The 14,894-nt window shown below is 43.3% G+C and overlaps 1 protein-coding gene across 1 annotated transcript in view; it reads right to left on the reverse strand.

Moving 5' to 3' along the window:
* Positions 1-14,894, reverse strand: part of jakmip3 (Janus kinase and microtubule interacting protein 3) — an 85,601-nt gene extending 70,707 nt beyond the window's left edge. Inside the window, exons 1-3 of the mRNA XM_063222008.1 lie at positions 14,672-14,894; positions 3,694-3,897; positions 1,563-1,844 (exon numbers count right to left, since the gene is read on the reverse strand). Of these exons, the coding sequence (XP_063078078.1) occupies positions 1,563-1,844; positions 3,694-3,897; positions 14,672-14,809 (624 nt within the window). The 5' untranslated portion in view covers positions 14,810-14,894. The remainder of the gene's footprint in view (positions 1-1,562; positions 1,845-3,693; positions 3,898-14,671) is intronic.

A 14,894-nucleotide genomic window follows, 5' to 3' on the forward strand; every position in this document is an offset into this window, starting at 1 on the left:
TGTGTACCTCCAAGCCTGCTCCGTTTGAATCTGTGTAGCACGTTGTTGGGGTGGACTGTTGGCCTAAGTTTAAACGCCAACCATTGGTTTCATCCAACCTTCAGCTATGACAATGGAGTGGTACTGTACGAGACAACTCATTTCATGCTATAGTCTGAAAAATGTTTTTAAAAAACCCACAACAAATCAAATAAAAAAACAAGACGCGGCTTCAAACTCTTTTCCCAAAGCTATTTTCCCAATCGTGCTGACCCACATTTTGCCAGTAGTTTTAAAAACCGTGTGAGGATGTTAAATAATATAGATGATGTAAAGAAGTAGAAGCCAGAGACAGAAAAATGGCCTTGTCCCTTTTCTCTCTTTTCAACATTGAGGCATTTTGTAATTCCAGTGAATACGTCCTCCATCTCCACCTCAGTAATTCTGTTGATCCTATCGTATTAATGTGCACTTAATTAGGCCCATACACAAACTGAGACATCAAATTAGTGAGCATGGACAAGACCAAAAGCAAGCCTCCTGCTGCCTCATTAGGAAGTATCTAAAGCAGGTTAATTACTGTGTATCATCAGCTACGCTGTTCTCTAATAAAGCAAAATCCCAAACGAATGAGTGGATCCCAACAGTATCAACACAGTCAGATTAAGAGTAGAGATGTCCGATATTGGCTTTTTTGACGATATCCGATATGCCGATATTGTCCAACTCTCAATTTTCGATTCCGATATCGGCCGATACCGATGCCGATATATGTGGGTTATTTTTCCTCATAACAAATTTTAGGTAACATTATACATCTCCTGTTGTGGAACAAAATATGCTTAATTTTATTGTAATGCCCCAGTAGATGCATTCTCTAATGCAACAAAGCTTTCCAAACATTAACATCGCCTGTGCAAAATAGAAAAATAATTAAGGAGAAAAGTGCACAGTAATTCAAGCATTATTATATCGGTTTTGATAAGTCAAAAATCTGATACCGATATTGACCGATATTACATTTTATGCTATTATCGGGCCGATAATATCTGTGGGCCGATATTATCGGACATCTCTAATTAAGAGTCCATAAAACAGCTTTTGTTTAGTCTGTTAGATGCAAATAACCATATTTTAACAACAAAGGAATAATTCACACATCTGTGTTCTCCTCTGGAGCATCAATGGGAGAAGGACAAAAGTTCTTGGAAAAAGCCAGAGCAACACAAGTGCAATTCTTTTCTTTTTTGTTATCAGGAGCATAAAGGGACTAACGTTTCAACAATAATTTATGAAATGCAATCTGCCATTGAGTACAGAAACCAATAATGTACCTGTCGTCGTATCTCCTTCTCGCACTCCCTCTTGATTCGGCTGATCTCCAATTGTATGCCAAAAAGTCTAAATACATTCTTTCTTTTTAAGGACTCTATTATTGGGAGAGAGATACCTTTTAAAAAAAAAGTAATCAGTGGCGTACGTACCAGCCGTCGTATCTCCTCGCACTCCCTCGCATGCGTCTGATCTCCAATTGTATGACAAAAGTTCTAATATATCTTTTAAAAAAGAAACCAATCACGTACCAGTCGTCGTATCTCCTTTTCGCACTCCCTCTTGATGCGTGAGATCTCCTCCTGGTGGAGGTGGTAGACGCTGCGTATCTCGGCTGCTTTGGTCTTGTCGGCCTGCAGGGCGGTGCTAAGCGCCTCCTCCATCTGCCGCTTGGCCCCCTTCAGCTCCACGATCTCCTGCTGCAGACGCCCGCGCTCCCCCTCGAAGTTTCGACGCGCCTCCTCGCGCACCTCCGCCACCAGGGCCAGGCGCAGCTTGTCCGGTGGCCCGTCACGCAGCGCCCCCACCAGTCCCTGGTGATATTGCAAAATAGGAGAATATATTGTGTCTTTTATTGAAAAGAGTACAATGAAATGAACTACAGTCATTTATAAGGTTCGTCCATGACTGTGTTATGACACTATTAGTCTATGTCTAGTCTAGAGTCTAGAGTCTATGTCTAGAGTCTATGTCTATGTCTGCATGGGAAAGTAAGATACGTAATTTCGATTCTTTGTATGACCAGCGCATGTAAAGAAATTGACAATAAAACCGACTTGACTTGACTTGATTATCACACCGTCGTCTCATATGTATGACGGCGGCGTCAAGTACAGTTTTACCGTGACATAAAAAGGGATCACCACAACAACGCACCTGTAGCCGCTGTATCTCTCGGTCCTTAATCTTGATAGTGATGCAATGTGACAAGGATAAATGTGACATAATGAAGAATGTGACATAATGAAGAATAATGACATGACGCTTGTAAAGTGGAATGAAAAGGGAGAGGGGAGCATCAGAGCGCACCTATAGCCTCTGTATCCCTCCGTCCTTGATGTTTATACCTTGATGTACATAATGATGGCTGTGACATAATAAAATGATGCTTGTAAACTTACATAAAACGCACATGTAGCCACTGTTTCTCTCTGTCCTTGATCTTGATGTTTATACAGTGATATGAGGTGACATATTGAAGAATGTGACACAATAATATGACATTTGTAAAGTGACATATAAAGTGAGAGGGGATCACCAAAACACACCTGTAGCTGCTGGATCCCCAAGTCGTTGATCTTGATGTATTGTGACTTAATGATGAATGTGACATAATGATGCTTATGATGCTTGTATAGTGACATAAAAGCACCATATCGCACCTGTAGACGCTGTATCTCTCCATCATTGATGTTTGTACTGTGATGTAATGTGACATAATGATGAATGTGACATAATGACATGATGCTTGTAAAGTGACATAAAGTGCACTTGTAGCCGCTGTATCTCTCCATAATGTGACATAATGATGAATGTGACATAATGAAATGATGCTTGTAAAGTGACATAAAGCACACCTGTAGCTGCTGTATCTCTCCGTCTTTGATCTTGATATTTGTACAGTGGCGGAATGTGACATAATGATGCATGTGACATAATGACATGATGCTTGTAAAGTGACATAAAGCGCACCTGTTGCCACTGTATCTCTCCATAATGTGACATAATGATGAATGTGACATAATGACATGACGCTTGTAAAGTAACATAAAACACACCTGTAGCTGCTGTATCTCTCCGTATCTGATCTTGATATTTGTACAGTGGCGTAATGTGACATAATGATGCATGTGCCGTAGTGACATGATACTTGTAAAGTGACATAAAGCGCACCTGTAGCCGCTGTATCTCTCCTTCTTTGATCATGATATTTGTACAGTGGCGTAATGTGACATACGTAATGACATGATGCTTTTAAAGTGAGATGATGTGCACCTGTAGCCACTGTATCTCTCCGTATTTGACCTTGATATTTGTACAGTGGAGTAATGTGACATAATGACATGAGGCTTGTAAAGTGACATAAAGCGCACCTGTAGCCGCTATATCTCTCTATAATGTGACATAATGATGCATGTGACGTACCTGTAATGACATGATGCTTGTAAAGTGACACAAAGCGCACCTGTAGCTGCCGTATCTCTCCGTCTTTGATCTTTATATTTGTATAGTGGTGTAATGTGCCGTAATGACATGGTGATTGTTAAGTGACATAAAGCGCACCTGTAGCTGCTGTATCTCTCCGTCTTTGATCTTGATATTTGTATAGTGGTGTAATGTGCCGTAATGACATGGTGATTGTTAAGTGACATAAAGCAGTACCTGTAGCCGCTGTATCTCTCCGTCCTTGATCTTGATGACCCTCATGAGCTCCTGTTCGTGCTGCCTCAGCAGGGTCTCGCGGACGCTGTGCAGCTCCTTCAGCTTCTCCTCGTGCAGCTTGGCCCGTAGCTCCGTCACCACCACCGTCGACTTGTTCTGCTCATGACGCACCTCCTGCGTCTTCTCACGCTCCAGCTTGCTCACCTGCAAGACATTACATTACAATACATTTAGCTGAAGATTCTTTTTTTATGCCTTTAGTTGAGACAGGACAATGAAGATAGTGACGGGGAAGCAGTGGGAGAGAGAAACTGGAGAGAAACATAACAGTCGGGCATAACAGTATGGTTCCTTATATGCTCGAGACATGGCCAAAGCCATACGTGGGGGACAGTTAAAAGTGCACTGTCTAATACTTACCACCACCATCAAATTCTAAGTATTCATTATGACAGGGAAAATCACACTTTTCATACATGAGAAGGGGGATATTCTCCATTGTTCGGCATTTTGAATTTCCAGAAATATAGAGACATTTTTGGCTTCAACAGTTACTGTACTTTTATCATGCTAGTAAATATTACTTCATTATTAAGTAAATGAAATGAAATTCACTATACTGTTTTCATAATCTTTTTTGACAATAACCTGTCCCTACTGTGATGAAGTAGTAACATGAAAATGCATGCTGCCGTATCTGAGCGCACGTCCCTGATATTGACCTTTTGAGGAGTAAGGACATTTCCCAGGTTCTTCTAAAATTTTACTTGAACACTCTACAGCTCCCAGAGAAGTCTGTGTTAAAAATCTTGCTAAGTCCTTATGACATCATAATGAGAACTCAAAATTTGGGCAAAATTCTAATCACATATTTGTGATGGTACTCCTCTAAGGGTTAACAGCAGTTCAATACAATGTACTGTATTAATGTGGGTGCACAATGCCAGAGAGAGTTATTTATAGGCTGCTGCTAGTGTGCCAGGCCCTATCTTTCCTGGGTTGACTGGGGTCACACATCCACAGTCACCACTGTCCTACTTTAACAGAGAGAGTGATACGTAACGCCTGCAGCAGCATCTAAAACAGAAACACCGGCTGGATTCATGGCAGGGTGGGGAGATCTTAACTGTTTACTGCCTCACTGCCATTAGAGTGAGGGATTAGTGTGTGTGTCTACGTGTGCGTGTGCGTGCATGTGTGTGTGTGTGCGTGTGCGCGTGCATGCTTGTTATGGATGTGTGGGCGGTGTGCTCTCATGAATGGGCGTGGATGGGACTCTTTGTCTTCGGGGCACGTCTATTTTTATCCCTGATGAAGCACACTCATCTCTCACTCTTTCCATCTTTTTTTGGGTCAGTGTTCCAGCGCGCTGCTCCATTGCAGTCTGCATGCCACTCCAGCATGACTGTGCAGAAATCCCAGACAGGCAACATACGAGCAGTATGGCGAGTACACACCACACGGTCACATGAGGCTTAGTGCACAGTGGTCCTGCATGACAACTACTGTATGGGACAATGACAATGACAATGTCTGATGCAGACTGCTGTGGGAGGAGGACAGATGGGGACCGGCTGCAACAACAGAGGCACCTGAACACGAAGTGACCATACCAGACACGCATGGCCGTAACAACCATTGAAGACACAGAGGTCATGTCCTCTGTATTTTTTTCAGAAATGTAAAATGTATCTATGATGAAAATAGATCTATAATCAACAATGATAAATTCAGTCTGTATATGCCACCCCCAATTATCCCCAAGGCAGTGATTAATGGAGAGAGAGAGAGAGAGAGAGAGAGAGAGAGAGAGAGAGAGAGAGAGAGAGAGAGAGAGAGAGAGAGAGAGAGAGAGAGAGAGAGAGAGAGAGAGAGAGAGAGAGAGAGATAGAGAGAGAGAGAGAGAGAGAGAGAGAGAGCCAGGGGCCACAGGCTTCCCATGAGTCTCCCATGAGTGACCAATTCATCCGTTACATTAATTTGGATCGGCAGCATGCCACACACACACACACACACACACACACACAGTTTCACATATATCCGTAGGCATAAAATTGCATTTGGATGAAAGCTGGAAAATCCGACGACTCCATAATAAATCCCCTTCTGCATGTCATAAAGATGTCATGCAACATTGAAAGACTGAATTATACTTTGGGTTTTGAAACTGGGAGACAAATCTATTAGAAACAATTATGCGGACACTATATTACCTTTTTCATTTGAATGTCAAAAACGTATCAAATTGAAATCATACATAATTCGGGGAAAAAAAATACAAATATTCATAAACCTACTGCTGTTACTGCAGCAAGTTGTAATTGTTGTCGCTTGTGAGTTGACATAAACAGAGGCAGGGTAGCCATGGCAACCAAGCAGGAAGGAGGAAGGAACGTCTGCATGCCCTGCTGAAGTGATTATAGGCTCACGGTCTGACCTGGAATCATCATATTCCCATTACTCACGGTAAGGTCATACTGGGTACCACCACCACTAATATGATTAAACCGTTAACTTCTCTGTTCTGTCTTGTATATCCATAATGCACGCCATACCACCAGCAGAATGGTCCATAGAACTACTGTAGTCCTACTATAACATAACACAGGGCCTTGAGTATAACGACGCACTACGACTCGGTCATTGCCATTCTGACAACAATGAAGCAGCAAGGAGGAACTCGCACACCACTGAATGCATAAGGAAAACTACACTGTAACAAATAGCTGTTTATTTACGGCAATTCTGCAACAGCATTCTACTGTTTTTCGAAAAAACAGACAACTACTGTGAAAATATTACTTTGAGTCACATATTGAGCATAAACAGTAAGTACTGCACAATAGCAGTATTCGCCGTTGTGGAAAAAACTAGAGATGCACCAGATCCTGATTTTTAGGATCCTGCCGGATACCAGATCCACTGCTTAAGATCCTGCCGGATCCGGAACCGGATACCGGATCCTACAAAAGGGTTGAAACATATAGTCTACTCGCACACGTGGGCCCTTTTTATTACGTTGGCCCAAACTATTTTTTAGACTCATTGGCTTATTGCCACACTGCCTGCAATAGCCGCTTCCAAAGGGATTTCACTCCATGCAGTGATTGGGGTTGTGAAAGACTGAAAAGCCTAGGCTAGACATGCACCAGACCCTGATTTTTAGGTAACATGCCGGATACCGGATCCACTGCTTAAGATCCTGCCGGACCCGGATCCTGTGAAAAACTCTAGTATCCTGACGGATCCGGAACCGGAACCGGATCTGGTGCATCTCTAGAAAATAACAAGTTATTTTAGGCAGCACCATTGAAACCAATTCATCCTCCACTTGTCCGTGATCACCATCAAACTTCAATACCACCTGAAGAACTGAAGTCATTCTGACTGGTTAAAGATTATCTGATACTATCAAGCATGATGAAACAATTTCTAAGGAAACTACAATACTTAAAAAGTGCTTGATGCAGCAAAGTGTGAGTAGCACATGCATTTTGATAGTGATGAAAGTGTGAATGGCTGAAACATTTTAAGAACTTGTAACACTCTTGCAACAAGCAGCCCCATCTAAACCAATCTGCTAATCAGTGCCTGGCCTCACCTGAGTAGGGCTGTTATGCCATTATTCAATTACGGGCGTCACCTGCCAAGGGCCTGATGACTCTGGTCACATGGTACTCTTGCAGCTGTATATAAATCTGGACTATCAACACTTCAGTTGCTTGCCTGCCTGCTGGCTGGCCTGCATGGCACAGCATAGCACTTGTTTGCCTACAAGCTTGCCTACAAGCTTGCTTACATGCTTGCGCACTTTCCTCTTTGTGAAAGCTTGCTGTATGTGGCATCATTTGTGGCATTGTTGCATATAATGTGCCTGCTGCAAATTAGGCATTGCTTTGAGAGCTAGCTTGTAGTGCTGCTTGTTTGCTGTGCTACTTGGTGCAAAATATTTTTTTAAAGACTGACCAATGCTATATTCATCATTGGCTCATCAAGAGATACAGTAAAAAGCCCACCTCACACACTATCATTGTAACATAGCACTGCGTACTCTGAAATTGTATTCATGCCCACACTTTCAAAGGACCACCGCAAACCATTTTCTCAATACAGCATAGCGCCATAGTATCATGCTCAAGGCACTCCAGTCATGGTGAACGATGGGAGGGTGGGGTGGTAACAAAGACCAGGGTTCCACAGTTATGGAGAATGATGGGTGGGGTGGGAAGTTGCCATGGCCATATTCATGAATACAACTATGACCCAGTATTTGCCTGTCATCACACAGTACAATTCAACTTTTTAACTGAAATGTACTGTTATTTTACTGTTATTTACTGCATAAATATTGTAGAGCACTTTTAGTTTAACAATACTAATACTGTGAACGTTCTGTAGAGTACTGTTATTTAACAGTTCAATTGCTGCTGAATTTTTTTTATATACTGTGATACATTAAACAGCAATGAGCTGTATTTGATTTTTGGTGTGAAATAACAGTAGAATTACAGGTAAATATAATTGCCAGTAACTGCCGTTATTTTGCAGGGAAATTTTCTTAGAGTGTAGAAAAGTGCTCAGAGACCACACCTCCTCCAAGGCAGGTCAGAATTAGATTGCAATTCTAGCCTTTGTCAGCATACTCCTGCTATCAAAATGTCAAAATGACACATTCATAGCAGTGTTCTTCTGTCATTTGCAAGCCTTAATAATAGAGTACAGTTATTAATGGATGATGGTTCTTAAACTTAAAACGAAAGCACATCCATGTGCGTGGACCGAGATGAATAGCGTAATGAAACATAAAAGCACTGAGTCTTAAACGCTGGCCTGTTCAGAACTTCTGTGTAACATCAGCGCAGGCCTATAAGACGAGTGTTTTCCCCCACGAATGTGGATATATCTTTGGCGCAAAGCTATTTCAATCCAAGCTGCCAAAGCTTCTGTTCTCTGGACAGGCAAGCCCCATAGTCTCCTGTGATTATTTAATATCAAATAGTCAGATACGCATCTTTCGGGGCTCACGATTGTCAGAGAAGTGTGATGCATCAGCGGGCATTTGGCATTGATGAACTTTGGCATTGATGTGTGCAAAAAAGGCACATTCTCCTTCATCATGGGGCAATGTGGGTGCACGTCTCCCGCGGCCCGCTAACCCTTAAAGACAATGTCTCATGATGATAGTGGAAATATATGTGCTGTCATCTCATAAGCGATGTCAACTCAAAGCGTGCATGCGATTTCATCTTGGTCAGTCAGAAATGGCACCAGCTTGCTTTTTAAAATGTCTGCACCCTGTGCACCACATAGGCTGTTTTTTAAAACTAATAAAGAAACTGACTTCATCATTGGCGGGTATGCCTGGTTAAAAGTGACTTTACTGTTTGCCCAAGAGCCTCCCGTGCATCTGTTCGGCGTGACTAGCAGAGTTGCAACAGTTGCAACCTCGCGCACGCAATTCCATTAAAACGAGCTCTACTTTGCAGTGCGTGCAGTGTTGACTGTTCATCGCAGAAACCTTATTTAGAACTGGTTTTAACGGCAGCTGGCATCCAAAACGTTGCAAGACAATCCGTTCCCCCCTAAACACACCGACCCTGTGTGAGGCCGTGAGAGTGCGGCAGTAGGGGATATTCGCAGTGCTCAATTCACCTCGCGCACCCTGTGGCAGTCCGTGAAATAGCAGCGAACGAACACACACAGTCCACACACAAACCCAGGCGATCACATAACCTCCTTGGCGGAGGTAATAAAGAAGGTGCTACCCAGTGAAGTGCAAAACGTTTTCGGTCCTGTTCAGACCATCATCAGTGCCAAACTTTTCAAATAAAAAGACACGCCCTGATATAGCCTAGGTGGGTACACGTATGCGAAAGGCAACTTGTCCATTCAACCTAACCTGAACACAGGTAAAGGTGTCAATCAAGATACTGTTTTCTGTAGGATAGGCCTAGTCACGTGAGAATACCTAGAATATGTCAAATGAAACAAAAACAGATTGGCATATGACATAAGGGCGTAGAAAAATCAATAATAATAATTCTGACAACAACTAATTTATAACACGGTAAAAATCTATATTTGTGGAATTAAATCTATGTGAAATTAAAAACTAAAAATGTGAAAAATACATGTGCTAATTCATTACCTTTCTAATAAATAAGCTACCACAGTGCTTCGAACCAAGCTCTAGGGTCCCGGAGGATGGCACAGAGTTCATTAACACCGGCGCATGTCGTCGTGTGAGCATCATTGTCGTTGTGTGAGCATCATTGTCTATTCAAGCTGAACAACGGCGAATGGCACGTGCAGACACCGGGTGCTTAGAGGCGAACAGCGAACAATCTGCCTGCGTGCCACAAAAGCTCCATTCATATACACTCTTTCTCCTTCACCAAGAGCAGAGCTCCATGCAGCAACATCTGTGGAGTCACAGCATGCACACCCCCAGGGCTGGATAAATATACAATATAGATATGGCTGCAATCTAGGGCCCCCCAACTGCCAGGGGGCCCCTGATTGGCCAAAAGTGAAAAATTGCAGTATTGTGACACGATTAAATATTGAAAATGTCATCTGTTGTGTTGAGCATTGTTAGTAGACATGTTATCCTCAATTCCTAACTCATAATTATGACACTGTCTATGTAAATTTGCTTTCTGGGGGGCATCACAGAAGTCTGTAGCTTAGGAGCCCCAGGCCATCTAAATCAGTGATTCTTCACCTTTTTTCTTGAAGCACCCCCTAACCTGTGCCCAAGAGAAGCCGCACACCCCAACCCAAACGTCTACACGATTCTTGCTTTGGACATTAATCAATACTTTAATGACTTTACATTAAGTCCAAACTTGTTCTAATTTGGTCTTGATTTTGAGCATGAACACCTTTATCTCACCTTCCCCAGGTGTTCCCTGCAGGCGACGTCAGTCACAAGTCGACTGAGTGTGCGGCCACCAGTTACTTTGATGAGAAAAGTGCAGGATACACATTCCCCCTAAAAGTTGCCTCCTGGAGAATACAAACATGCTTTATACCAAGCTTCATTATCGCCACACTGGGAGAAAATTGCCAGCTTTCAAAGATTTCTAAAAGGTTTTTTTTTTTTTATGACGGGCACCTGTCAGTAGGTGATAGCTGTAGTGTTCATTTTTTCCAACACTAGGAACAGCACTCTCCTCCTTTACTGTCATTCTTGCTTTTTCATTCTTGTTTTTTTCCCTTTCTTTGCTTTGACAAACACACTGTGTCATAGCTTCCCATTCCCATGGGGCAGTCATGGGTAAGCGGTTAGGCCGTCAGGCTTGCATCTCAAATGTTGCCGGGTCGACTCCCAACCCACCAGGTTGGTGGGGGGAGTAATTAACCAGTGCTCTCCCCCATCCTCCTCCATGACTGAGGTACCCTGAGCATGGTACTGCCCCGCCGCACTGCTCCCTTGGGGCGCCATTGGGAGCTGCCCCCTTGCACAGGTGAGGCATGAATGCAATTTCGTTGTGTGCAGTGTGCAGTGAACACTTGTGTGTGCTGTGGAGTGCTGTGTCACGATGACCAGCCCAGTTGGGCTTTCACTTCACTTTTTCACAAGTAGCACTGATGCAGATGACAGCATGAGACAGTGTACTGTCCGGTCAATGACAAATGGTAATACACTCATTAGAAAGGCAAAGTGAATTGTCTACAGGTCGATGTATTAAAATAAAAATCTCTAATTATGAGCAGAATGTGTCCGCTAGCAAAGAGAGGCGCATAATTCCAGATCACTCTTAATTATGAGTAGACTGTGTCCGCTAGCAAAGAGAAGAGCATAATTCCAGACCACTTGTCATTCACCATGAAAGCTGAAGTCACCTTGCCACATATGGCTCAGGGGTACTAGCCAGGCCACGCCCTCCTAATGACGCAACACATTCGGCATTGCTTCTAGTCAGGCCAGGAGCAATATACATATCGTTTCTGAGCTCTGGGAAAATCGGGAACTCCACCCCCTTTGTCGGGAATCAATCCACTTTGAGCAGCTCAGTGACGTGGTTTAAGCAGAGACGTTTTATTGGGACTGTGAGAAAACTTTTGGTTTAAACTTTGGCACAGTCTTTTCTGGCCTCGGCCAGTACCAAACCGAGGGAGGTGGGACAACCATACAGTTTGGGAAACGTTAATCGTTATGCAAGGGGTCAGACCAAGTCTCGAAACGTGATTTGAAAGTCAATGATAATCACGCTACAAGGGTACAGTAGTATGAACACAGGGCACCACCAGAAGACTTCATTCTGGCAGCAGAAACAGTAATGGGGTTCAGTCAGCCATGAAGACAATTAACAAATTGAGTGGCCTACTAGGCAGCATTTTAAAGTAAATCAATCACCTTCACGAGTCAGCTGCAGCTTGAATGAGTCACTCATTAATATGTGAATGCAAAACAAGTTTGCCGTAAAAAAAATGAGTTCAGCAAATTTTACGTAACGCAGTGGACATCATCATTTTTTTTCTCCGAAACAGGGGGACATTTTGTTTCCCTCACTGTTGCGGTGAATTAGACAGAAATCTCTCTCTCTCTCTCTCTCTCTCTCTCTCTCTCTCTCTCCCTCTCTCTCTCTCTCACACACACACACACACACACACAGCATCTTGGGAACATCTGTATACGCACACACGCACGTACATACACATACACACGCACACACACACCTCTGAATTCCAACATAACAAGCCTAAGTGATGTCCGGACCTGTGTTCTCAGCAGGGTCAGCAGGTTCACTGTACTGTCCGTATCAGTCACATTAGGGCTGACACCTGATTGGCCACTGTCCATGTCAGTCACAGCAGGGCTGAGAGCTGATTGGCTACTGTCCGTGTCAGTCACAGCAGGGCTGGCAGCTGATTGGAGTTGCCCTCCTCTTCTGCCCACCCACCCACCCCCACTCCTACTTCATCTTCCGTGGGTGGGCAGCAACTGTGGTGGTGCGACTGACTGAATTATTAACCCCGTCCGCTACTACTGCACTGCCTTCACTGTCAAAAGGTGCAGCTGGCATCGAACCAAGACCATGACTAGGGGCATTACCCTGACAGAAACGTCTATATGCAATCCACTTTGAGCTGCGGCAAACCTAATCATTTATACAATCTATGTCTTACGTGGCAGCTGAACGCAGTAAAGCAATGGGGCAGCCCTTTTAACGAGACAGCTGTACATAACAAAATGGGGGCACTGGCTGGGGGGGTTAATAGCAAATGACAAGAATTAACCCACGGTAACCTACTGTTACTCATTCATCAACCCACAGACAACGTTAATGATTTCTCTGGCGCAAAATCAAATAAAAATGCATCGCTTGCCAAGGCCTTGACTATACAGTGGTAAAAGCAACATATTGAGTTGTAATGTTAGACTAATGCGGGTTTGATTTGACCTTTATTCAAGTTAATGTATCGCGTTCTCTTTATTACAAGACAATACTTAGTACATTAAAGGAGCAGTTCTGCCAATTTCAATATGCTCTTGTATTGCTCACGCTACCCTTGACTTGTCAGTACCCGGTGATGCTGCATTTTTCGGCTCAGCCCTTTCCGAGATCTGAACTATTCTAATGGGGCAGATTCTTAACATAGGCCTACTCCAAATATTTTCCCAAAAGCTATCACTGTTTGCTACTTGTCTACTGATGTTGCATAAACTTTAGGATGTTATTGGGAATAAATCAAGATGCTTTTTGAAATATAAACAAACACCTGCCCTCATTACAATGACCAGGATCTCAGAAAAAGAAAAAAAATCTCAGGTACTGACAAGTCCAGGGTAGTGTAAGCATTACAACTGCATGTTGAAATTGGCTGAACTTATGTGGCTGAGACCAACACAAGTCAGCATCCAACTCCTAGCGATTCCAAGACAAATGCATTAAAAAAAACAGACCTCAAGTAACACAGCCCTGCACATAAGTTGAATAAAGTAAAATAAAAACCCACAGTATACTGCCGTACAATGGCAAAGTACAGTAACTACATGCTTTGTCAAAATTGAGTTTACATTGAAAATGGTCTTCATAACACCTCTTTCATCTTGTGACAAAAAAGGCAATATCCAACCTAATACCAACATTTTAAAGGTCTTTTTAAACTGCACTTTTCCTTTGTGGGTCAGTATAGCTTGTATGGGAGTATGAGAGAACAACACAAGTCCACGTCCATTAAAAACCAGCCTTGAGATCTCGAGTACTACACAGCCCTACAAATAAGTTGAATACAATCAAATAATTCAAACACATGCTTTTGCTCACCTCTGTAGTTGGACAGGTGCAAGATATTATCCCAGTGAGATTACTTTGCACTTGAATAAAGTCTAATAAAAGCCCACAGTCCAGCATGGGACATGTATGGGTCATGTGTGAGTCATGTGGGGTCATGTATGGGTCATGTATGGGTCATGTATAGCATGTATGGGTCATGTATAGCATGTATGGGTCATGTATGGGTCATGTATGGGTCATGTATGGGTCATGTGTGAGTCATGTGGGGTCATGTATGGGTCATGTGTGGGTCATGTATAGCATGTATGGGTCATGTATGGGTCATGTATGGGTCATGTATTGCATGTATGAGTCAGCATAGCATGTATGGGTCATGTATGGGTCATGTATAGCATGTATGGGTCATGTATGGGTCATGTATGGGTCATGTATAGCATGTATGAGTCAGCATAGCATGTATGGGTCATGTTTGGGTCATGTTTGGTTCATGTTTGGGTCATGTATGTGTCATGTATGGGTCATGGCTGTATAGCATGTATGGGTCATGGCTGTGTAGCATGTATGGGTCATGTATATGCATGTATGGGTCATGTGGGTCATGTATGGGTCATGTCTAGGTATGTGTGGGTCATATATGTGTCATGTATGGGTCATGTACTGTATAGGTATGCATGGATCATGTTTGGGTCATGTATGGGTCATGTATGGGGTCATGTATGCAGGCTGCTCACCTTGCTCTTCTCCTGCTGCAGTTCTATTTGGATGTCGGTGAGTTTGGCTCTCAGCTCCTCGTTGGCGGCCTGCAGGGCGGACATGGCGTCGCCCCGCTCCCCTTTGGACCGGCTCCCCCCGGGCGTCTTCTTGGACATTGCTCACGCTGACACGAGGACGAGGCCGAGCCCGAGGTCCAGACTGAGACTGTAGAGGCCAGACGAGAATCCAGAAGCAGCAGCG

Source organism: Engraulis encrasicolus, chromosome 17 (assembly GCF_034702125.1).
Source record: "Engraulis encrasicolus isolate BLACKSEA-1 chromosome 17, IST_EnEncr_1.0, whole genome shotgun sequence".
In the NCBI taxonomy this organism is placed as follows: domain Eukaryota; kingdom Metazoa; phylum Chordata; class Actinopteri; order Clupeiformes; family Engraulidae; genus Engraulis; species Engraulis encrasicolus.